At 38.7% G+C, this 24,695-nt stretch overlaps 1 protein-coding gene across 4 annotated transcripts in view; it reads right to left on the reverse strand.

The window, feature by feature from the left end:
- Positions 1-24,695, reverse strand: part of pknox2 (pbx/knotted 1 homeobox 2) — a 69,652-nt gene that overhangs the window by 19,631 nt on the left and 25,326 nt on the right. For all 4 annotated transcript variants that reach the window (XM_058412644.1, XM_058412645.1, XM_058412642.1 and 1 more), the window contains exon 3: positions 2,796-2,904. In XM_058412644.1, coding sequence (XP_058268627.1) covers positions 2,796-2,882 — 87 coding nt within the window. In that variant the 5' untranslated portion in view covers positions 2,883-2,904. The remainder of the gene's footprint in view (positions 1-2,795; positions 2,905-24,695) is intronic.

Genomic DNA, 24,695 nt, shown 5'->3' on the forward strand with positions numbered 1-24,695 from the left:
TCAGTGAGCTAATGTTTCTGCCTCTGTGTCCCGTATGGACAATATAACATCCCTGACAGCGGCATATGGTCTAATTAAATCGTAGAAGGTAATTTTCAACACTCGACCCCTAAATTTTAATGTAGGTCAAATTTTGCATTAAAAACTACTTTTCCCTTCTTAGTCATCACATAAATCTGCAGTATGAAAGTCTTTGCCCTTTCTTGCCTGCCGTCGAACCTGTTGTCGGATGCCTGAAAGACATCTGTTTATCAGGAGTTACTTTGTATGTTTACGACGCTCTCGTCCTCCACTCACTCCACTTCCTTCCTGCCCTCTTTCTTTTTCTCTCCCTCCTGATGAGGTTCTGAAAGCAACAACCCCTCCCCTCCCCTCCCCCTCCACACGCACACACACACACACACACACACACACATCCACCCCCCCCGTCCTCACCGCCTGGGTTTTATATGGGCTTTGGTGGGTGGGTGGATTGATGGGAGCGGAACGGGAGGGGTTTCCTGGGTGCTGGAAGTCTTAATCCTAGCCTCAAATGGGAAATAAATTAGCTTCTTCACACTTAACTAGCTCTCATTTGCATGTCTCCATCAGAGTGCTGCGTTCCACTCTCCCCCAGCACTAATCCTCAGGGTGTTGAGATGCACTAGTTAGACAGGGCAGAGGAGAAGGAGGTGCTGTGATGAAGTTTTCTCCCTTCACACATGCTAAGACAAGGCAGGTGATGACCTGATATAGTAAAGGTCGTCCCTGACCGCGTTCTCTTTACCTGGATATGATGTCGGTTTCGCAGTCCTGCAGGGCCACAGCTGTACAGAGTCGAGCATTCTACCTCATTTAACACACTCAATTCAACTCATCAGCTAATTACCCAGGGCCCTCATGAGTTGAATTCAGTGTGTTTGAATAGAGAAGCACTCATTTGTGCAAGGCTGTGGCCCTCCAGGACCTGAGACTGACACAGATGATGTAGCGGGGTAGAGGACGGGTATTCCTTCTCATTTGTGTCTAACAGAGTTAGCGTTATTGCACTGAAATGAAATTGGACTAGCAAATATGTAAGAATTATAGAGTCACTTGGGGGCAAATCAAAGATTATGGACACACAAGCATTTTTTTAAAACATGAAATGCAATGTTTGTGGTTTGAAAATAGCCAAGTAAGGCTGATACAAGGTTTCTGGAAATTTCCCATGTGGATTTTAATGCTGACTTAAAGCAAAGGGGATTGAATTGTTTTTTCTCTCAATTTGGTCATTTGCCAGTTCCCACCCACTATCTAATGCCCCCCTATCACATGACGGCACACAATCAGACTAGCATGTGCTTCCTCCAAGAGACCTGAAGCCAACCAAGGCGTCTTTTCAAACTGCTGCTTACCTTCTACATTGAAAATGCTTGAAGAAATGCGCTAACTGCTCGCTTCTGCATACATGATTCTCATATAATGCACATGACTGACATTGGAGAGGGAGTCTCTCTGCTCTCTCTCAGAGCATGACCAATCCTGCAGATATTTTTTTTATTATTATTATTATTTTTTTGTATCGCAAGCCCATGCATTTTGGTAAGAGTTTTGGTAACACTTTAATTAAGGCCAATGCTCCCCCTGCATGACTTTATTCCTTTAATTTAAAAAATCCTTATGAATCCTTAATTCCTTTATGTCATAAGCTTACATAAAGATGTAGGAGACTTATTTATAAAGGTTGCTCTTGTCCCTTTTGATGTGAAGTTGCTGTAACCCTCACATCAATTAGTAAAATTAGTCTCATATTTTTCTTTTTAAATTTTTTTGTAAAATATTGTTATGTATATATATTTTTTTTTACAACAAAGAAATATTTTCATGAATTTCTAATTTTAGTCAGCCAGAAAAGGTTCATCAAAAATATGTTTTAGAACCCTAAAGTTCACTCAAAATGCCTTGCATGTTATTGTTTTGATTTATTTTTATTTTTTAATTTGAATTATTATATATACTATTAGAATAGATTATTTATGATTATGTAGTTATTGGTAAATCATCTCAACCTAAAGAGACCAGTGCAGCAGCACTTTAGTCCTTTAGCCTACAGCTCTCTCACCTCCTCATATCTGTACACTATGCTCAAAAATGTCATGTTAAAAATTTTTTCCATAATTAAAACAACGGTATTGTCGTCTAGTAGTTCACTAACTAGCTTGGAACATCGTTATGAAAATATGATTTTGAACACGATGATCAAGGAGAGAAGCTTTTTGGCTAACAACGAAATTCCTTATCTTTTTCTACTCATACTGCTAGCAACAACACAACATTGCGCTAACAATCTGCCATGTGACATCAAAGTCATCACAAATATTACAGTATAAACATTTTAATTTTAATTAATACGATTCACTGTAGCGTTTTCCTTTAGGAAGTGATCAGCACCATTTTTTAGGATCTATTTATTTATACAATACAAGAGTATTTAGCTTTATATCAGCTGTCCTACGATGTCATAATGTCATGTAGCCTTACGAACACAACATTTAAGTACAAAGTAAATTTTAACCCAGCTTTTAGAAGGCAAAAATAATATAGAGCAACTGTTAAAATGTAGATTGAAGGAGCTTCATTTAAAATGGCTGGTATGGGTGTCAATCAGTTGATCTTGTCTTTCACTAGACTCAGGTGTGATTTCTGCATGGCTGGAATGAAAACCTGCACCCACACCAGCTGTTTGTGGATAAGAACAGACACCCCTGGCCTAAACCAAGTACAGACCTCACCTTTTTGTTATTATTATTATTATTATTCATTTGATGACTAACCTGTTGGCTCTCTTGATAGGATGGTGGAGGGACGCTCTGTGTGGCCATCATTGTCAGTGCTGGTGCTGGGGGCACATGTTGCATCATGGGAGAGCTTCACATGGAGACCCTGCAAGAGACAAATCAAGCGCGGATCAGTATCACATCAACAAACAATAATAAGTGAGTATGTTCATTCCAACAAAAGGTCAAATAACTGGTAACAAACTATTGGACCTGAAATTGGATTTAGAAGCCAGTCATTGGTGGAGAAAAAAGAAAAAAAATCAACAGAACATTTATATGAAACATGTCGGTAGCAGTCAGGAGAAAGGAGCTACCACCAGATGCTGCTGTACTTATGAATGAGCTCTCTCTCTCTCTCTCTCTCTCTCTCTCTCTCTCTGTGATCACATCTTGCACAAATGGTCTAAAACTGAACATTGGCCTTGGCTCATGTAAGAAAATAGAGTATATTTGATACTTCTATCTATCTATCTATCTATCTATCTATCTATCTATCTATCTATCTATCTATCTGTGATAGACAGTTAGAGAGATAGAGAGGCGGAGAGAGAGAGAGAGAGAGAGAGAGAGAGATAGATAGATAGATAGATAGATAGATAGATAGATAGATAGATAGATAGATAGTCTGAAATATGTGACCACATCTCAAAAAGAAGGAAGAGAACATTTAAAGCAAAGAAAGTAAATGTTCAACCCCCCCTTCTATCTATCTATCTATCTATCTATCTATCTATCTATCTATCTATCTATCTATCTATCTATCTATCTATCTATCTATCTATCTATCTATCTATCTATCTGTATACATATATAAAACAACCTCAATTAATGTAAATCATCTAGGCCTATAAATAATGTCAACTTTACTAATAATATTAACATAATTTGTGCTATAAGTGTGGAATGTTCCAGAATAAAAGGCTCTCTGTGTGCAATAAATAGCTTTAATATTTTTGTACACATTGAAATAATTAGCCTAATATTGGAACAGTTGGATTATGTTTGCAGAATAAATCTTGACTGTTTGGGCTACCGATTTTTTCCAGTTTAAAGGGGTCTGTGTCTACAAAACTTTAAGAAGCCATACTCTGTATCACATATATGTTGTTTTTCAGAGCTTAATTACATGCCAGCTGGCTGATATTAAGTTATTCCCTTCAAATCAGTGGCTCTCAAAGTGGGATCTGGGGACCAGCACAAGTCTGTTAATCATAGCCAAGAGACTTGTGGTTCCTTAAAGTGCAAAGAAAATCACAATCCATATAAATGTACACAGAAATAAAAGTTGTATTTATGATCAAATTCTTATTAACTCACTTGACTGGTCTATAGAATTGAATGGCTTTAATCTAAGCCTCAGCGAGTAGCCAAAATATTAATGCAGTGAACATACTGAGTAGGTGTGTGGGGTTTATTTTACAGCAAAAAGCCCCTTGCTGCAAAAGGTTAGACATCAGTTTAACAGATTTACAGTAGGTGTGTTTTTTTAAGCTACAACACACAATGCAAAGTCTTCACGCTCTTCAAACATCATCTGATAAGAGCCTAAAATATTAATTCTGTGATCTTGTTAATCCGGAAAAAATAGCTGGTCTATTTAAAGCTTGAAGTGGGGTGTGTGTGTGTGTGTGTGTGTGTGTGTGCGCGTGTTTTCTGCAGGTAAACATAGCAGCAACAAACCAATCAGGAGCTCATTAGCTGTGTTGTCGTAGGAGTATTTGCTGTAGGGTGTGGCAGGACAGGCCCAGGGGATGATGCCTGCTACAACATCCCTGTTATAGATAATTGGGCCCACGGTGCCCTAGATGAACCCCCAGCCCCCTACATGATACACCCATTGAGAGACTCAACACAGTGCCTCATATGCCCTAAATCTCTCTCTACACATGCGTGCTCATATGACCAGGAGGACAACGTGGATGATATCAAATTATTATTGATATTAGAATAAAACTGTCAGTTATATTATGTATGTCGTGAAGGATGTGATGCAACATCAAAGCAGAACTGAAATGTGCAGGTTACACACCTGGGTCTTATTATATATTACAGTGTAGTTGCAAAACAGCTGTTTTCTATGTAGAAAATGACCTGCAATTAGCGTATACAGTCCCATACCTATTTAACAAAAGAATGTTTTCCTGCATTTTGTTATACATTGTGTAATTTACCGACTTCTTAGCTCACTTCTGCACAAACCTACATTGGAAATCCCATAAATCTCTCTCTTATAGAGCCGTAATTGGCTGTATACTCATGCTGATTGCCATGTAAACATTACATTGACCACTCCGTTTGAAGCCGCCAGTACGCCATATTGATTTTTCCATAAAACGTAAGTGTCTTCCTTCACTCATCAAACAGAGTTTAGTGTCATACAAATAAACGCACACTCCCTAACCACATCCAGGTCTCTAAACCCATGCACCGTCCATGCACAGGCCTGCTGCTCTGAGCATTTACACAATAAATAACTCACTGCTCGTAGAAAAGTATTTCCTGGTTTTAACGTCTGCTTGGATCCACATCTAGTCTGAGATACAACGACTTAACACGGTCTTGTGGGGCCGCAAGATTAATTGTGTGCATCAAAAAAATTAGAGCGCACAATTTCCACATCTAAAAAAAGCAGCGTTTGTGCTTGTGATTTATACAAAATAAGACCCAAGGCTCACAGGATCACCCGAGAAGACGGCTTGGAAGAATTAGATATATGTACGGGAGTGAAAGCTTCACATTTCTCTGTGTTATTGTGTATCAGAACGGTTGCAATGGGGATTATTATTTGGAGTTTATTTATCTTGGTGTCAGAAGGATGATGACAGGAAAGTTGACAAATGATATGAATTGTAAAAGTGAAACCTTCTCTATCGAGCATGGGAACTGTAATTACTTTAAAGACAATACACTTCTATATAAATTATGACCTATATACTTTTGCTTCGCTGAGACCCTCCCATGAGACAGGTTTACTGGCACTGTGTAGCTCAGGAACTGCCTTTGGCTGTCTGTCTCTTCAATTACTGTCAAAGAACAGAGCAAGTACACGATCCAGTTGAGGCAGAGATAATTCATATCTGAAAAAAAAAGAAATAAATACAAAAAAAGTCGTGCACAAGGGAGTGGGAATGTTCAAGAAAGCAGACCTGTGAGTCAAGGCAAATCTGCCAGACAAATCTGTCTCTCCTTATACAACAGTGTAGAGATGTAGCATTAAAACTCTCTCTCTCTCTCCCTATTCCTCTCCTTCTGCCTTTCAGTTTATACTCATCCTGGTCGCCATGTGTGGAAAAGAATGGAGCAAGCCAACACAAACTACTAGCTATTTATGGACGTCTTTCTCATACAGTCACACACACACACACACACAGATTTAGGGCAATCACTATCAGCACCTCTGTATGTACTCTAACTGTTTTATGTAGGACTTTGTAGGAACGTGAAGAATCTTCCAGCCCAAATTAGATTCTGGCTCAGTGTTGCATATTTTATGAACCTCATCCAAATCATACAAATTGAGGATGTTGTGTGTATGTGTGATTTGTATACTGATTACACACTAAGCCTGTGTTCTCATTCCAAGTGCTATCAGCCAAAAGGCATCTTCACTGTTATCTCTCCTCATTTTAATTGCAAATTTTGGGAGCGAGTTGGTAATTAAATGGAAAATTGCACATTAATTGATGAGACTAAAGATAAAGCTATTCCAATTATTGCGCAGTACTTTAGGAGGCCTCTCAAGTCTCACTCCCTTGAGTAATGCACTACCTAACACTGCAGCTCTGTAATAATACACAGCCACCAGTGTTTTCACACACACACACACATAAATACACATACACTTTATAATGAGTTAGGGGATCTCCCGGGTCATCATGCAGTCTCTCAGGGTAAAGGGTGTGCCCTGATTAAGCTGTGTGGTTTGCCCTTTTAAAATGCATCACGACTCTCATGGACATGACATGCACATTGTTGATCTCAGTTTATTGACCGATAACAACATATCCACCCTATCCACTGACACTCTGCAGCTATCATACACTCCTGCCATTAACCTAATGGACTAAACAGACATGTGTACAGTGAGAAGATTGTACACATGACACCATGCCCTGTAAACCACCAAACACACAAAATACACACACACACACACACACACACACACACACAGTTAGCCACTATATCACATCCATGCCTATAGTGTGAGAACAGATCTCTGCAGGGAAGCAGAGGAAATTGCTCCAGATCACATGTATGCGACATAAAACCACTTGCTGTTAATTTTGCCAAAAAAGGAGCACAGTGTGTGAAAAGGGAAATAAAGAAAAAGGAATGCAGAATTATGCATGGAGGAACATCAAAAGCTCATGAATGTGGAGCAAAGGGAGGAAATTTGGTGTCTAATCAGAGTGTTGTGAATGGCATTAAAAGCTCTGGAACACTGTCTGACTCACTTGCCTCGTGTTTATGACTCCCCCTTCCTGGAACAGCTCACTGAATGCAGTTTCTTGTGTATGAAGAGATTTTTGGATGATTTTTTTTCACGGTACACGTCAATCCTGTGAAAGTCACAATCGGCACCAGCCGTCTCATTCGTTTCAATCTGATTTGACTATTTTTTGTTTCGATTCATTCCGACTGCTTTGGGTGAATTAGAATCAGTGTGATTTGATGTCGATTCAAGAAATCAATTTGATTCTAATCCAATTTGCATTAGATTAGATTCTAAATTAGATTCTGATTTCGAATCATTTAGCTTTGATTTGATCCTTGTCGATTCACTCCATTCGATTAAGCTTAATTCAATTATCTCTCACAAAAGATAATCATTAGGATAATATCTTTCTATTATTATTATTATTATTTTATAATCGCCATGAGGTAAGAGGCATCCGAATCAGAGTGACCAGCCAAACTGTATGGCTGCTGGTCGATAACATAGCGCCATCTGACCCTTCAGCGTCGATCATTAGCCCGTCTGATCACTGAAGCTCGTTCAGACAAGCGACTTGGGGAGAACAGCTATCGACAAAACTAATGAACCGATGTCTGACTGTGTGTGTCAGTCTGCCTCTCACCCTTTTTGAGCTTCTTAATTAAACAGTAATTAAAAAACGACCATGACTACTCGGGCACAGCTGAACATCTTGTCGTGTCTCTTTAATCTACACTCAGTATATAGGAAGATTACATACTGCTTAAAACAGGCAAATATGTTTCAACAAAATGTGAAACAAACACAGCGTAAAGAGGACTGATTATCTCGAGTAGCACAAGTGTCATATGCATACAGGGAAATCAGGACGTTCCTCAGAGTAAGACGCAAAACTCCTGTGGTGCCAATTAAGGATTTGTATCCAAATAAACATAAATCTGTGTGGATACGGGGAAGTCAGGTTTTAGATAAGCACTGAGATATTCGATTCTTTTGGGCCTCGGCTTCCCTCTAGCAAATGGAAAAGCACTGGAAACCTGAATCCATCTGTATCAAACAAGGAAGAATGATAATCTCAGACCAGCTCCCTGCCTCTTGTTCATATTATCATATTTATTGAGGCATGAAAGGCCAACGCTTATCTTAAGTTAGTTTGGGAAGTTTGCTACACAGGAATCCTGGAGTGCAGGAGGAAGTGGTTTTAGTGTTTATAGAGCCCGTTTATCATGCGCAGACCGTCTCTTTGTCACCGCGCCAAATTTCACATCTGTCAAGAGCTTTATATCTGTGTACATGAGCACAGATGGACAGATTATAGCAACAACAGAGATCAACGTGTTCTGAACATACTTACGGGCTTACACAGCAACCGAATGTTTGCAACACTTAATAAAAAAATACTTCACTCATCACTCGCTTCTAAGTTAAGCAGCAGACATGATCTGATAAATATAAGGATCGCAGCTTTAAGGCGTTTGCGCACTAAGCCAGAAGTGTGTCCGATTGCCATTTTCCCGGCTCTCCTTCAGTGTAACCTGCTCGGAAGTCCGCCAGCTGCAGATCCTGCAGGGGAACGCAATGAATAATATTAAAACAGCGAGTGCGTCGCAAACGCCCAAATATCATGAATCTTAATGTCTTGAATCAGGGCTTCTCTAAAGTGCATAAATAAAGCAGCCCGTCTGAATGTATCTGCTCCATTAGAGGCCAGAGTGTGGGCCCATTTGCGGAGCGCACGGTGCGACGTGGGGGGGCTGAGTCTGAAACGAAGGGAATTCTGGGGAGGAAGGAGAGGAAACAGAGAAAGCATGGAAAAAGAGAAACCTTGTATAGAGGTTGTGAGTCCAGACTAAGGCCCCAGGCCACACACACACACACAAGCACACAATCCCAGCATTGCTCATTAACCTGTATGAATTACAGGTAGAGAATTAAATGTGCTGTACTCCAAAAAGGAAAATAAAATAAATAAAATAACAGCATAAAAAGCATAAATCCACCAAAACAGATGTGCAAAATGGATGCATGCAGCTGCTCGTGCGCTGCCAAAAACACTTAAAACCAAGCATGCTATTTGTTATAAATAAAATATTTCTTGTTTCTAAACAGTTGCCTAGCTTCAGTGATCTGTAGCTCAAAAGACGTTACAATAAGTTCAATGCACGAGTGTGAAATACTCCGACAGCGTCTACAAAGAGGAGATCACTGCACCATCCATCCAATCTATCTCCAATTTCTGTTTCCTTTGTGTTTATGCTAATGATTGTTTGGATGTAGCGGATCTGGAAATGATTGTGCTGTGGCCTGCTTTTTAAAATTAGATTAAAGTCTTCGTCGAAAATGGGTGCCTTCGAAACTTTGCGTGTAGTGAAATTTCGCAATTCCCCCCAGCCTGATGGATCGCATGCAAATGACCTCATTAGCATAGCTAAAAGCTTTTATTATAATTAGCATTTCCTCAATAGAATGCACAAACATAGCGAGGATGAAAGTAAAAAAAAGACGAATTTGCATGTTTACCATTAGATTTCTCTTGTAAAAAAAAAAAACAACAAAAAAAAAAACTTTAAAGCAAACAATGCGTATTGTATAAATGGATGGAGCAAATTAATGAGGTGCATTCGATAAAGCCGTTTCATCCAGGCTTTTTTAAGTGCTGCTGACGAGGAGAAGGCAGCGTTAAGGATATCCTCTGGTTTATTTTAAACAGCTTTCCTGGCACCCTGCTTGAGGAAAAGAAACACACAGCCACACTGAGCATTCAGGACTCGTCGGCTGTCATTGTTGGGGTTCTTCCTCATTCATAGTTTCTATTCTCCTTCACCAGTTCCTTCTGGAACATTTTGGGATCCAGAGGAATTGCTGGAACATTGTGAGCTGCATCACTCTCAAACACACTATAGGAATGTATTAGAGAGAAATATTTCAAACTAACTGACGATCTGTATATTATGTAGACGGTGTGCCTGACACGGAAAAAGCCAAAATGTTATTAGAAATAGTCTCTAAATTTGGATTTGCAAAGCAGTCTTGTACTAGAGTGTGAATAAATATATTTCTGGATACATGGCAAAATGATTGAATTATATTTAATAATTATAATTTAGGATAATATAGGATTAACTAATATAATTAATGGTATTTAACATACAGCAAGGTATATAAAATAATATCATAACATAAAAGTAACAAACGGCTTGATTCCTCACAGAAGCCTAAAAAAGGCAAGAACGCAAAATAAGCCAATATTATTTTACATGATAATTAGTCCTCTCTCCCTAAAACACAAAGCCTTTTATGCCTATCTTTTCTAAAGGCCTCTGGTGTAGCATGTGTGTGTCTCAGAGTCAGAGAGTGGCGCGTCCCGTGGTTGACACACAGTGCTCACATTTCCTCTCTGAGCTGATAAAAATCGGAATATTGAAGCCTGGAATGCCGCTGAAATTGGAGCTCCAGAGCTCGCGTAGAGGGAGGGTAATCTTCAAGAGTTTTGCTGTCAAATCATTCCCCAGCGCTCTCATGTCGAGCCGAGATACCGTATGGGGACAGTAGAGGCTTTATCTCTGTCTCCATCAGCGTGGTCTTTTTTTAAACGGATACCTCCTAATCTTAGCACCAGCATGCCAGCTCCATGTCACTTAGCCAGATTTCGGCTCGACAGCCAGTGATTGGTGACAACAGAAGCGGTTTGTGTTAAACCAAGCCCGAACGTCAAAACATAGACAGCTCCAACTCATCACCCCACTGAAGATGCCTTTTGGTTGGTGACTCACTGACTGATGGAAACAGAAGCCTTTTCTGACAGATTTTCTACCCACTTAATTTGCCATCAATCAATTTCCACTGCTTGGATGTTAATGGAATACGACGCCTTTGCTGGGAAATGGGCCACAACCGAAGGTCTACTATCGGAAAACAGTGGGTCTGAACCGCAGAAAGAGAGTACTGTTGGGGGTGAGGGAGGAGGTAAAATAATCAGGGTTGGTTGGAGAAACTGGGCCAGGTAGGTAGGGAGAGAGTGAGAGTGAAAAAAAAAAAAGTGAGATACGTGAGAGAACAGTGTGGCCTTGGCAGTAGGGCACGATAGCGACGGTAGGATTACAGAACGGGTGCTCTTCATGCAAAGCATTGCTGTCCCATTCCTCACTTGAAAACTTTGTTCGCATCTATGTGCATATATCTGTTTGCGGAGAGAAAGAGAGAAAGAATGAAAGAGAGAGAAGCAATAGGGGGCTAATGAGAAGGGAGATTATCACACAGAGACTCTGAGCGCTCTGATTGTCAGCAGACTCATAATGAAGAGTTTAGTGTTCGGTTTCAAAAGAGAACCCGTAGAAAACGCCACAGCAGGCGCATACACACGGACCAGCCAAGAGGATCGAATGATCACCATGGCGCACATGTGGTGAAGAGGTTAGCACCACATATGCCCTATAGTACCTTACGGGGATAACAGAGATGGAATGAGTTGAGAGGTCAGAGAGACAGACAGGAATACAGTTGTTTCAATGACCACAGGGCATGAGGCAGGTTAAAGTGTTATCCTTGGCAAGAGGACCTTTAGGGCAGAAGGCTAGTAAGTCCTGAGAGGCAATGGAACTGTAGATGTAGAATAAAAACATGACAGCATTTGTAAAAAAAAAAAAAAAAAACCTTGACCTATTGTACATGTCTGTCAAAATAGGCTGTAGAACTTTGCCACGTTGGATTGTACAAATATTTTTAAGATTTCAAGCAAACTGTGAACTAAGAAGACACAAAAGAAAGATATTCATATCACAATAATTCTTAGTTTAATATTGAATGATCTGGATCAGGGTCACAGTGGATACAGAAGAGCAGGAATACACCCAGGATAGGATGCCATTCCGTTACCAGGCACCATACACACACACACACACACACACACATTCACACACTCATTCCCTCCCAGGGGCAATATGGCACAGCCAAATACACCTACTGGCATGTTTTTGAGACGTGGGAGGAAACTGGAGAAACTAGAAAAAAACCCACACAGACACATGGAGAACATGTAAAACTACAAAGAGGCAGTAATCTCTCTTAAAAATACCCCAGTCAACCCAGGGACCTTTGGGTTGTGAGGCAAAAAGACAAGCAGAATTATTCTAAAATCTTTCCAAGGAACAGTTTTGTGGAATGTATATGGAAAATATATGTAGAATGAATGCAAAGATTGTGAATGTTGTCAGATACAATGCTTTCCATTGCTATCCTTCAATTTATTGGTAATTAAACTCATGTCTCATTCTAATCCGACTGAACATTTCACTCATATTTGCCTCAGTTGATTTGTGTATATACTTGAATGTTTTTCTGTCATTAACAGCTCATTAGGCTGCATGTAATGCTAGCTATTGTGAGACATTAGAGGTAAAGGGGTTATAATCAAATCTATCACAGATCATTTTACACGAACAGCATCCTTCTCAGAGAGATGTAACTAACATGTATTGATTCTAAATGACAGCCGTTTTGTCCATTACTGCAAGACGGACACTATAAGAGAAATAAACACGCAGAGTCGGATTTAAGCATGAACACAACCACCAAGTCCTAAAACTCTCAGCCTCGTTTCTCGAAAAAACAATAGGTGGTGGTGCCATGACCCATTTTTCCTGCTTTTCTATTTCTATTCCAGACACGATAAAGAAGCCAGCAAGGACACTTAGCAAATCCAATTTGTCACATTTGATTATATAAGAGAAGTGAACTTGTATCCTGAATGTGAGTGCTTAATTAGTCAAGGCAGAAAGATTTACCCACTCCATGGTATTTGCTTCACTAATGCTTCCCACCCACAATTTTCATGTCATGTAGGAGTTCATTATCTACTGCGTGTGTGGTCTTGTATAAAGCTATAATGGAAAAAGGAACAATTAAGTAATATCCTACAAGCACGATTGCTGTTGTATTGAATATCAGCATGGCATCAGCGCTGATATTTATTTCAACAGCACGATTGCGAGTGTGATACTGCTTATATCCAACAATTCAATAAACAAGAAATTAATATCCAGTAATTTCCCACACAATATGGTCAAATATTTTGTTTATTTTTGGGAATTAGTCCCCAAAGAAGCCTTAATGGAGTGTTAATAGAGTGTTGATATGACAGACTAGTAGTAAATGTAATAATGTAAGTATAGTAATGTAACACACCACTGTTTATTATATTTGTCTATGTGCACAGTGAACATGCGCACAGAACGTCGTTCTACAATCAAATTTGCATACATAACTGAACCCTATCACAATTATGGCAGGGAATTAACATTAATTTATTAAATATCTTGGGTTTTTTTTTTTGTGTGTGTCAAAAATTCAAATGTACAATTTTTAAAAACTCTTTTTACCAGATGCCAAAAAATAAAATTTGTTGCTTTAATAGTGTCTTAAAAGTGTCTTTTTACCTAGAGTAGCAGCGGCAATATAGTCATTGTAAAAAAAATAAAAAGCTTTTATTTTTCCACACACACGTTTATGTTTTCAAAGTAAGTGGTGATATCAAACCCATTTCTGCTCTATGAGATGCCCCAAGTGCTTGTTCATAAGGCGTTATATTTGAAGGTGTTATTTTCAACCACTAAAATTCTGTGTAAGGTTATCCCAACATGTCACACTGAAAGCCAACAGAGTCCTGCCTCATTTTATATCAGACTTGTGGGGATAAAATTATTCATATGTTTAAACTGATATTGAATAAATGTTCATTTTTTCCAAGAACATCAGCGTACCGATAAAAAAAGGGGTTTAAGTGTACCAAATATTGAGCTTCTAGTACAGTATAATGATCATACATAGAAAACACTATGTACTATACCGATCAGCCATTACATTATGAGCAGGTGAGAGGTGAAGTGAATAAGACTGATGATCTCCTCATCATGGCACCTGTTAGTGGGTGGGATATATTAGGCAGCAAGTGAACATTTTGTCCTCAAAGTTGATGTGTTAGAAGCAGGAAAAATGGACAAGTGTAAGGATTTGAGAGAGTTTGATGAAGGACCAAATTGTGATGGCTAGACCACTGGATCAGAGCATCTCCAAAACTGCAGCTCTTGGGGGGCTGTTCCCGGTCTGCAGTGGTCAGTATCTATCAAAAGTGGCCCACGGAAGTGTCACTAGTGCCAGTGCCAAAGCTCATTGATGCACGTGGGGAGCGAAGGCTGGACCGTGTGATCCGATCCAAACAGAAGAGCTACTGTTGTTCAAATTGCTGAAGAAGTTAATGCTGGTTCTGATAGAAAGGTGTCAGAATGCACAGTGCATGACGGGTCAAGGCTGTTTTAGCAGCAAACAACAGGACCAACACAGTATTAGGAAGGTGGTCATAATGTTATGCCTGATCTGTGCATTATCATATTAGTTATCAAACAAAAGAACGCTGAAACTATGTTGCTTCATCTGTTTTGAATACTGTTGATACACACATATGAGACCGGGGACATTTTTTCCGTTTTCTTTCTTTCTTTTTTTTTTTTTCCAAGCTTACAGTCTGACTAGATAATATGAGGCTTTGGCCCAAAGCTAGATAAAACTGATCACACAGCCTGTATAAAATTGTGTATTTCCATATTATACACTAAAACGTGACAATACCGATAGAGCATATGGATTACTATGCTCCCACTTTAGTTAGCCTCCAGCCAGAGCCTCATATCATCAAACTAAAATGAATTTCCTGGTTACACAATTGCATTTTTTGACCATACAGTACAGGTATAGAAGGGAAATTATTTATAATCGTACTATGCGGTGTCTCCTAGATGAGGATGGGTTCCTTTTTGAGTCTGGTTGCTCTCAAGGTTTCTTCCTAATAGCATCTCAGGGAGTTCTTCTCTGCCACCGTTGCCTCTGGCATGCAGATTAGGGGTAGGTTTTAAATTAATATTTTTGTAAAGCTGCTTTGTGGCAATGTTCATTGTTAAAAGCCCACTATAAATAAAAGTGAATATAGTCATGTCATTTTATTTTCTGTTAAAAATACGATACAGTTCCCTTTACCTACTAGGACTGTCGACGTAAACTATATTATGACTTTAAATACAAACCTGTTTTGGACTTTTAGAGAAAAAGTTTTGAGAAAAGTCTAGCCAAAAAAGATGCACAGATCTGCCCTGAGAATTCTAGAAAATGCAGAATTAGAATTTTACAATTCGTGGTTAACTGTTGGCAAAAAAAAAAAAAAAGTTGTGGGTGAATGGGTATCACCTGGAAAGAAGGAACAAACAATAAGAGAAAGAGTCCAGCATAGAGGCAAAATGAGTGTGGCAAGATAATGAGCCTGTGTTTGCTGCTCTTGGCCCCTCCAGCTGATGTTTGTCTTTGTGCACAGCCTGGAGATTCAGTGAAAGGAATCCTTGGAAACTCCAAACAATCCAATATTAAATTTCCTGTGCAATGCCACAGGGAGAGAAGGAAGCATGCACTGGGGAAAAGGAAGACGGAGCGATGGAGATATAGAGAGAAAGAGGAAACAGAGAAGAGAGATTCCAGAGAATGAAAAAATGAAGAAGAAAGAGAAAGAAGGGGGCAGGGGAGGGAGGGAGGGAGAGGGAGAGAGAGAGAGAGAGAGAGAGAGAGAGAGAGAGAAGAGCGAATATGGACTGGGAATTGGAGAGGCTGTTTTGAATGGAAAGCCCCTCCGTCCATCCTCGGCCCTGAGCCAAGACTCTAACCTGCAGGTGCATCAACAACTGCGGCTGGCCAACAAGCTCCCTCACATCTAATATTACCCTGAGAGCTTCCATGTGGACCTCAGGCAGAAAGGCACATTCCACGGGGTATCTTTAATGTTTTAAATAACACACAACCCAATTTAATGATTAAAACCGTTTCTGAATATTTATTTTACTGAAAATGAGGGATCCTTCCATCTAGAGGTTTGTGATTCATATTACAGATTGGAATTTAAAGTGTGTGTGTGTGTGTGTGTAAAATGACTTTTTGACTTTGTAAATATTTGCTAGTGGAGCTCCATGGATGAGTACTGCTGTAGTACATATCTGAGAGAGGAAGTCCAAGGAAATGAAACATACAACGTGTACACAGGTTCTTAATTAGTTACACACCTGAAGTTGCATCTCCTTTCAAAAACGTGTCACTTTCACTACAATTCAGAGAAATATATTTTACAGGCTTGACAGAAACGTCACTAATCGTGAAGTGAGGGTTGTAGAGTTTAAAACAATTCTAGAAAATAGTCAATCATTCCTGATGGCCTTTCCTCTCTCTCTCTCTCTCTCTCTCTCTCTCTGTAGACGAGCATGTTTGTATAGAAAGGGCATGTCCAGCATAGTGCTCTGTCTGGGCCATCTGGAGTCTATTAGGCCTAAGGGATATCAGATCTCTGTGCTGTAGTGGGCCGGCTGGGTGGCCTGGCTGCACACACTAACTTTCAGCAGCTCGGTGTGATTGATAGGAGGTCTCGTTTGCTAACTCCCAGAGTAGAACCCCCACCCCCACCCCCACCACACAGACATATATATATATATATATATATATATATATATATATATATATATATATATATATATACACACACACACAGTAGTGTAACTTCACCTCAGTATTTGTCAGACCTTAACACACACACTCACACATGGTCACTCAACTACTACTGACTACTGAGGTCAAAACCTCCCTACTACTACACACGGTATATGCCAAAACTTGCTGTCATCACTGCAAATACATAGTAATTCCCTGCTGAAAAGTCTGACCAGCTACCATCTGCCACAACACAGAGCAAGCTGGTCAAACTGGTAGACTTTCTTTGCCAATATTTAAATGCAACTACTGCTAGGTTGTTCTTTTAAAATAAACAACACAACATTAAGGCAATTATACATTAAGGAAGTTGGGAAACAGTTGGCAAAAATGATCTATCAGCTTGACCAGCTCTGCACTGGTCAAGCTGATACGCTGGTGAAAGTATAGATATTAAAGGAAACTTGCCTTTTATCATTTAGTGACTTCATGTATGTGAGTTTGCACGTTTTATTTTTATCTGTGAACACAGCCACTCTACGTATTGTTTCTCATATTTCTCATTTCTTTGTGTTTCAGTAAGCTCTCAGAATACTGTATGATCTCAGAACACACCCGATTCAGAGGTGACATACTGTCTGGCTAGGCTTGCTTCTCTTCTCTACTCCCATCCATTAACCTCTTCTCTGTACATAATCTGCTGTCTCTATTTCTTAGACTAAGCTGGTGAAACCTTCCAGAAGTTATTCTTCTGTTTTTTGTTCTTGTGTTTTTTGTTGAAAAGTTGATCTGAGGATCCTGCTATGGTGCAAATAATCATCCAGTCTGACTCTAGTGTCAAAATGTTTTTACTAAAAGTTGAAGTATCTAGCGAAAAATGTACTCAAGTGGAAGTAAAATGCTACTTTTAATTTGCTATCAAGTATATTTTTAAATTGATTTTAATGACATGTGAAAAGCAACCTTAATTATTGATCTAAAACTGGTGGTGATTTTCATTTTAAAGCAACTACGCCTTTTATTTTCTGAGCATTTGCTGCTCATAAGCAAATAATCAAAAGTAATATATAATTTAAGTAAGTGATAGTTCCCATTAGGTAGAATGTGCTGGGCTGCCTAGCCAATTTATGATAGTTACTTATATCAGTTAGATGGAGTTCATGCCTCCTAGAGAAGCAAAGAAAACATCTCATTTTACATAATTGTACTGTATATTTAGAATATTTGTCCGGAGGAACATTTCACATCTGAGCAGGATTAAGGGCCTTGTTCAAGGCCCCAGCAGTGGCAGCTTAGTGGTCCTGGGATCTAAACTCACAACCTTCTGAACACTAAGCCAACACCTTGGCTTCCACTTCTATTCCTCTAGCATGTTGAATCATTTTATATAAGGTAGCACCAGGGGCACTCATCCTCAAGTACCACACTGTAGTCTAGTGGCTTATCTATATTAAGAAGCACAAAGATAGCATATAGATTTAGCATATTGTTACTAGATGAATGATAAAAGAAGAGACCTTTGAGATTTGCAGAGAACCAACCCAGCCACAGATGGGGTAACTCTAGATGCCAATCCCAAGCAAGGTTTTTGTTTTGAGTGGAAATATAATAAGGATGGCTTCATTGTTAGCATGTTTGCCTCACATCTCTAAGGTTGGGGATATGATTCCTGCCTCCACCCTGTGTTTGTATGTTCTCCCTGCACTTTGGAGGTTTCCTCCTTCTGTCCAAATTCATGATTGGCTGATTAGCATCGCTAAATTTTCTATAGTGGCTGAATGGGTATATGAGTGTGTATGATTGTGCCTTGTGGAGGGTTGATAGACTGTCCAGGGTGTCCCATGCTTTGTGCTCCCAATCTACTGGTTTAGACAGCTTGTATCATGAGTTGTTCTTTAAGAAATTTGTAAAAGTTTAAAATACAATATATTGTTCACCACCTTGTATTTGTTGTATCAAAACTCCCTATTATTCTTTTAAAAATACCTAAATTACTTTTATCATGGCAACATCATGTACTCCATTTTGGGTGAATTTTAGCTCAGAGATTCAACCAGACTTTCTCTGTGACTAGAAATGGCTAGAAATTCTCTGCAGACTTATCAAAAGCCGGACCTTCTGCTTGTAAAAAGTACAAGAACAGCAGCAGCGTCCAAATTCATGACTGACTCATCAGGGAGGAAACTGAGACATAGCAATGTGAGACTGACCTGTTTCTATCCAGCGCAAACAGTATTAAGCTTTCACGTGATCAGCAAAGTCCGTTATTATTCATCATCCGTTTTTAGCTAGCTGTCTGGTTGCTGGATAACAGGCACAGCTATAAACTTTTTTACGTGGCACACATATAACAGTAATGTAAAGATATCAATGATTTCAATAATTGATTGAAACCTGACAATTTTAGCCACATAATAAGTATGGAAACTACCTAGCATTAACATGAGCCACCAGATTGCTTTTATCACCCTATCAGCTTATCAATGTTAAGGGGGGGGGAAACAGAAATTCATTAAAAGCTAGTCAAAAATTAGACATCTTCATGAAAATCTTTATAGGAAGTTAGCTCAAAGTTGAAGGTGTCAAAGTGGACCGAATTTTTGGGGATTCCACTAGATTTTGGCGAGTGTAGGAATTTTTGTTCATTCAGCCACAAGAGCATTACTGAGGTCAGACAGTGCTGTTGGGTCAAGAGGCCTGGGGTGTAGTCAGCATTCTGATTCATCCCAAAGGTGTTTAATGAGGTTGAGGCCAGGACTCTTCAATTCTTTTACTGCAAACTTGGTAAAACATGTCTTTATGGAGCTTGCTTTGTGCACATGGGTATTACCATGCTGGAACATGTTTGGGCCTCTTAGTTGGAGTGAAAGGTAAGCTGCAATGCCACAGCATAGAAATAAATTCTATACAATTGTGCTTCAAACTTCTGTGGCAATAACTTGGAGCTGGCCCACATATGTGTGTTATATGGGTCAGGTGTCCACAAACCTTTAGCCATATAATGTATATCAGCTTCAATTTTTTTTTATATAATCATAAAACCTTTATCTACAGGAACACCAATCCATTTATTATTCATAATCTGCCATTTTTTCATCTATCTAACCACAATGTAATCAGTTAAATCAGCTCCATCATTTAATGCAGGATTCACAGCGGCCAGATTAACTGATTGTAGGATTTGCTAATATGATGCCTTTCTGTCTTTCCTCTGTGCCTCCTCTATGTCCTTCTCTCCCTTTGGCATTGCAGAGGAAATTAAATACTGGGTTGTTTGGACTTCTGCTGTCTAGTGTTCTGCTCAGAACAAACTACAGCAGTGAATGTGCATGCATATTGCTTTGTTTCACGGATCTATCATAATAACTGTCTGCTTAGCATTTTAAAATCATCAGCGATCAACACTTCTAAATAATAATGTAATAACCCAATGTAGATTAGACAGTATATCTCTTAGCTGCAGTATGATTTAACATAGTGGTGTGTTTCGAAGTCATGGATATGTGAAACCCTGCAGAAATGACATTTTTCCAAGTTAAAATATCTGGAATCTAATCAAGATTTATCATTTCCTATTAAATGAATAAAAATTATTAAACCTATTTCTAAAAATACTTTACTGTTTTTAAGCTTTAAATGTTCTTGTTCTTTTGGCTTATATTTATGGTACCTTTAAGCATTCATACTTAGACAGAATCATAATTACCTGCCAATAGAATAATTTTAAGCTTAAAGATAGTACAGATTCCTAGAAATAACATTTATTAAGGTTTGTTTTAACCTTTAATAAGAAATAGTTATTGACAAAAAGTAATAAACGAATTTAACTAGATTTAATATATTATCACTTGTTGAGATTATTTTGCTCTTGGTTAAGGATAATTCTTAAATTTCTTCAGAGCTTCTGGAATCAGATTAGCCAGAAGGTATTATGAATTTTCTGTAATTTAACCAATTAAAATACATAACCGTTGATGCCAGATTAAGATGGTTTGGACATGTTCAGAGGAGGGAGAGTGAGTATATCGGTAGGAGAATGTTGGACATGGAGCTGCCAGGCAGGGGGCAAAGAGGAAGGCCAAAGAGGAGGTATATGGATGGAATAAATGAGGATATCAAGCTAGTGGGTGCAAGTGTTCAGGACGCAGAAGATAGGGTTAGGTGGAGAGAGATGATTCGCTGTGGCGACCCCTGAAGGGAAAAGCCGAAAGACGAAGAAGAAGAAAATACATAACCGTTGATCTGGTGTAGCATTCTATAAGAAGACACTGATATGATATGTATGGAAGGAGTCTTCAGTGTCAGGTGTTTGTGTAAGTGTAAGTTTTCCACCACAGGAAAGTCTTCAGAGGACTTTTGTTTCCTCTGAAGGCTGGTGAGTGATGGACTATTTATAGCTGGTGACAGGATCTTGCCTCACCAACCTTCTACAACATTAAATATATCTAGAAATGGAGAAAAAGTATAATATTTTGTTCATGATTAAATAAAAATCGCAGTCGTTGGCAAATCACTATGGTTTGGGGGCACTTTGTTTTTTGTCATTTGCTTGGCAAAGTGTCTTAATTTCTAACAGAATGAAGCTTTGTTTTTATTCTTTTAACATTTTTCTGAGCACACTAGTCTACAGTAGGCATGGTTAATTGTCCTAAACTACGACACAATCACATACCAGTTTCAGTTAACCCCTTCATTATATTAAAGTAATACACAAATCATTTGGTTATAATGACTTGACATTTGATACATAAGGGAAAATAAAGCTCATTGAATTTACTTCATTTAAATGCGTACATCAGTTTCATGTGATTGAACTGTGTAACATTAACCCAATTAGTTTTCATACGTGCCACATGATTTGTTTATTATTTTCAAAGCTCAAACACTGAGCTCACAACCTGAGCATCAAACCCACAACTTCTGCTACACTATTCTATTACGAATGTTTAAATTCCTAAATTTAATTCTATAGTGATCGTTCCCAACAGTTCCAGCATCCTTTTATGTGTACTTGGTTTAGGTTAATACTCAGTGATCACGCTCACTCGGCATCATACAATGTAGTAATCAGAAACTTCTTTAAATTAAGTTTACTTTACGCATGTTTTGTTGAGAAACACTCTATTTTTATGTGTGAACTATACGTAATATTTTTCATTCAATCAGACTGACCATTTCCTGTTCCTTGCCTTTTTTTCATTATCTTGTTAATAGAAGCTCATTCCGACGAGCAGATCTCTTAAGTACCCAAGTTCATTACAACACAAAATGGCCACAGCACTGTTTCTTTCCCTTGGCAACAGAAATATTCAGCGTGAGTATTAACTATTGAAAATATTAAGCGCATGCCCACTTCTCCATCCAAATTTCCAACAGTATCACAATCTGAACAGATCAGGAAGACACATCATACATCAGGGCCTCGCTCCCCACTCGTGCCCCAGATACTGTTCAGGGATCCAGACATGCTACACAAGCCATAAAAATTCAACTGTAACATTTTGGGAAAAAAAGTTGTGAAAGAAAACTGGAGAACTTGCAAAGCAGCTAATAAACATTGTCTCAGTATGTGGCTGCACACATTTCTGTGATGAGCAAGTGAGAGACCTGTAGCTTCAGGTTAATCCCTTCCTGCTAAATGAGCAGAAAAGAGATGGTGGGAAATGAGGAAATGTGACAGAGAAAAGACAGGACTTTTAGAGAGAGAGAGAGAGAGAGAGAGAGAGAGAAAAAGCAAAACGAGAGAAAAGGCGACATTTCGAGTAAATGGCATCCAAAACCCACTCCAATTATCTTTGGCAGCCATGCCAGTGAGGCTGACTTAATTAAAGAGAGAGAGAGAGACGAAAGAGGGAAGGAGGGGAAAGGCATAAGGAGAGAGACAGAGAGAAAGAGTGATTGAGGGGACAAACTCATGCGTATCAGGACTGCACACAAAGCCGAAACGTCCACCACTCTCGTCTTTTCAATTCCACCTCAAAGGCAGTCGGAGAAATAATAATGATTATAATAAAACAGCGGAGACGGGGCCATTTTTCATGAGGAGCGTAATTGCGCAAGTTATATCCATTGTTTCTCTCGCTTTGTTATCATTCAGATAGGACAGAAATACCTATAATAGAGAATGGAAATGATTTGATTCCACGTTAAATCCCCAATAATCCTCTTGTGCCTTTTCCCTGTCTGCCTCCAACGTTGACCTTTTCTGCAGGAAGCCTGTTGCCATGGAAACACCCCCCCCCACACACACACACACCCCTTGTCCACCCACCCACCTACCCCAAATTGTATGTACTGAAGTACATGCACAAATTCAGTACGACACAACAAACATACTTCACATAAGCGTGTTCACCCTAGCATAGACCTTCAACTTTTGCTTAACATTATAATTGCTTTCAGGCTTTAGGTTCTTGGGGGAAGTGAGTCTATCTGGAAAGAAGTTCATTTTAATTAAGTGAATAATAAAGCAATTAAGGAAAACGGTAAAACTCTGGAGATACGCAAACTTGTTCTCTTGTACTCGTACTCGAGTTGGAGTGTAAAGTTCACAGTAGTCATTAGTGTAACTAACTGGCTAATTAATTTTATTCTTAACACAACATGTAGTAAGACTCCCTATAAAGTAACATCTAAGCACATAATATTAAAAGTTCATGTTTGTTGCCTAGAACAGCAACAAATTTCTTTTGTCTTTTAACATCATTAGCTCATTTTTCACCTTGCCGTACTACTGAAGGAAAAACAAAACAAAACTAAAACCTATTTTATTATAACTATTCTTCTTATTATTCTACTTCTTATTCTTATGATTACAACATCCCGTATTCTTCATTTTGCCCACAACGTATGTCTTTAAACAAGTCACATATAACCAATACAGTATATCTCGATCATTAAATATTAGTACAATAATCAAAATCATGAATATAACCAGCTATGATCTGCCATTCTCTTGTATCTATTACTCTTATGCAGTATTTTTGTTTCAGTATTTTAACTTCTCCTTTCTCACCAGTAGAAGGACATCTATTGTGCTCTCCAGTAACAACTGCAGAGGTTGTTCATATTCAAATTAGTAGATGTTAAAAGCATAAAATGAAGTCACATTTCCTTTTACAGTGCTTACGGTTCTACTATTAATCTTATGTTCATTGTTGTTCAAGTGTGTTGCCTCTCAAGAAAAAGAAAATTCTCAATTCCTGATGATGTAAAGGTCCTCAACTAAACGACCTTTGCTAGGTTTTCGCAATGTGCAGCTGATTGCTTCTCTTGCAGGAGATACAATAAACAATTGTAGTGATGCACTGATGAATAAGTGATGGATGATCTTGCCCTATATTGTCTTTGATTTAAGTGGTTGTGAATTTTTTCTTTAATCTTGAATGGCTGATTGCAAGTACACTAAAGTTGTTTTGAATAAAGAATTTTTTCTGCATTTCTTACATAATGTTATTATTATTATTATTTATTTATTTATTTTACAAATATAGAATAGTATTAGAATTCCTTCAAAATGGAAAAAAGGGTCTGGACTAGCCTTTGGATTGCTTATAGGTCAGCGTTTAGGATCTGTGTGTATCTATTCTCTACATATTCCATGAGTACTTTAGGAAATCCATAATTAGAAATGTAAGCCATATAATCCTAAATAAAATATTCATACTTTCCTGTAGGAAAGTCTCCTGTTTTGCTTACTATAATTTGTTGTGTCCTAGAAACTGTGAGTCAGAAATGGAAGGGTTTTTGTCTGCGAAGTCGAATATAAATAAGAGTCTGTAGGTTTATAACAGATGGCGATAAGACAAGACAAAGTTTATGATTTAATTGCCTTGTCTAAAGACATTATGCTTGAGCCAGGTTTTCTGATACACCAGGGCTGGATGGAATTTGAAGGAAAAGAAGAAGAAAAAAAATCCCAGCTGGAATTCTTCAAGTGTAGCCAT

This window comes from Hemibagrus wyckioides, linkage group LG16 (genome assembly GCF_019097595.1).
Source record: "Hemibagrus wyckioides isolate EC202008001 linkage group LG16, SWU_Hwy_1.0, whole genome shotgun sequence".
NCBI lineage: Eukaryota > Metazoa > Chordata > Actinopteri > Siluriformes > Bagridae > Hemibagrus > Hemibagrus wyckioides.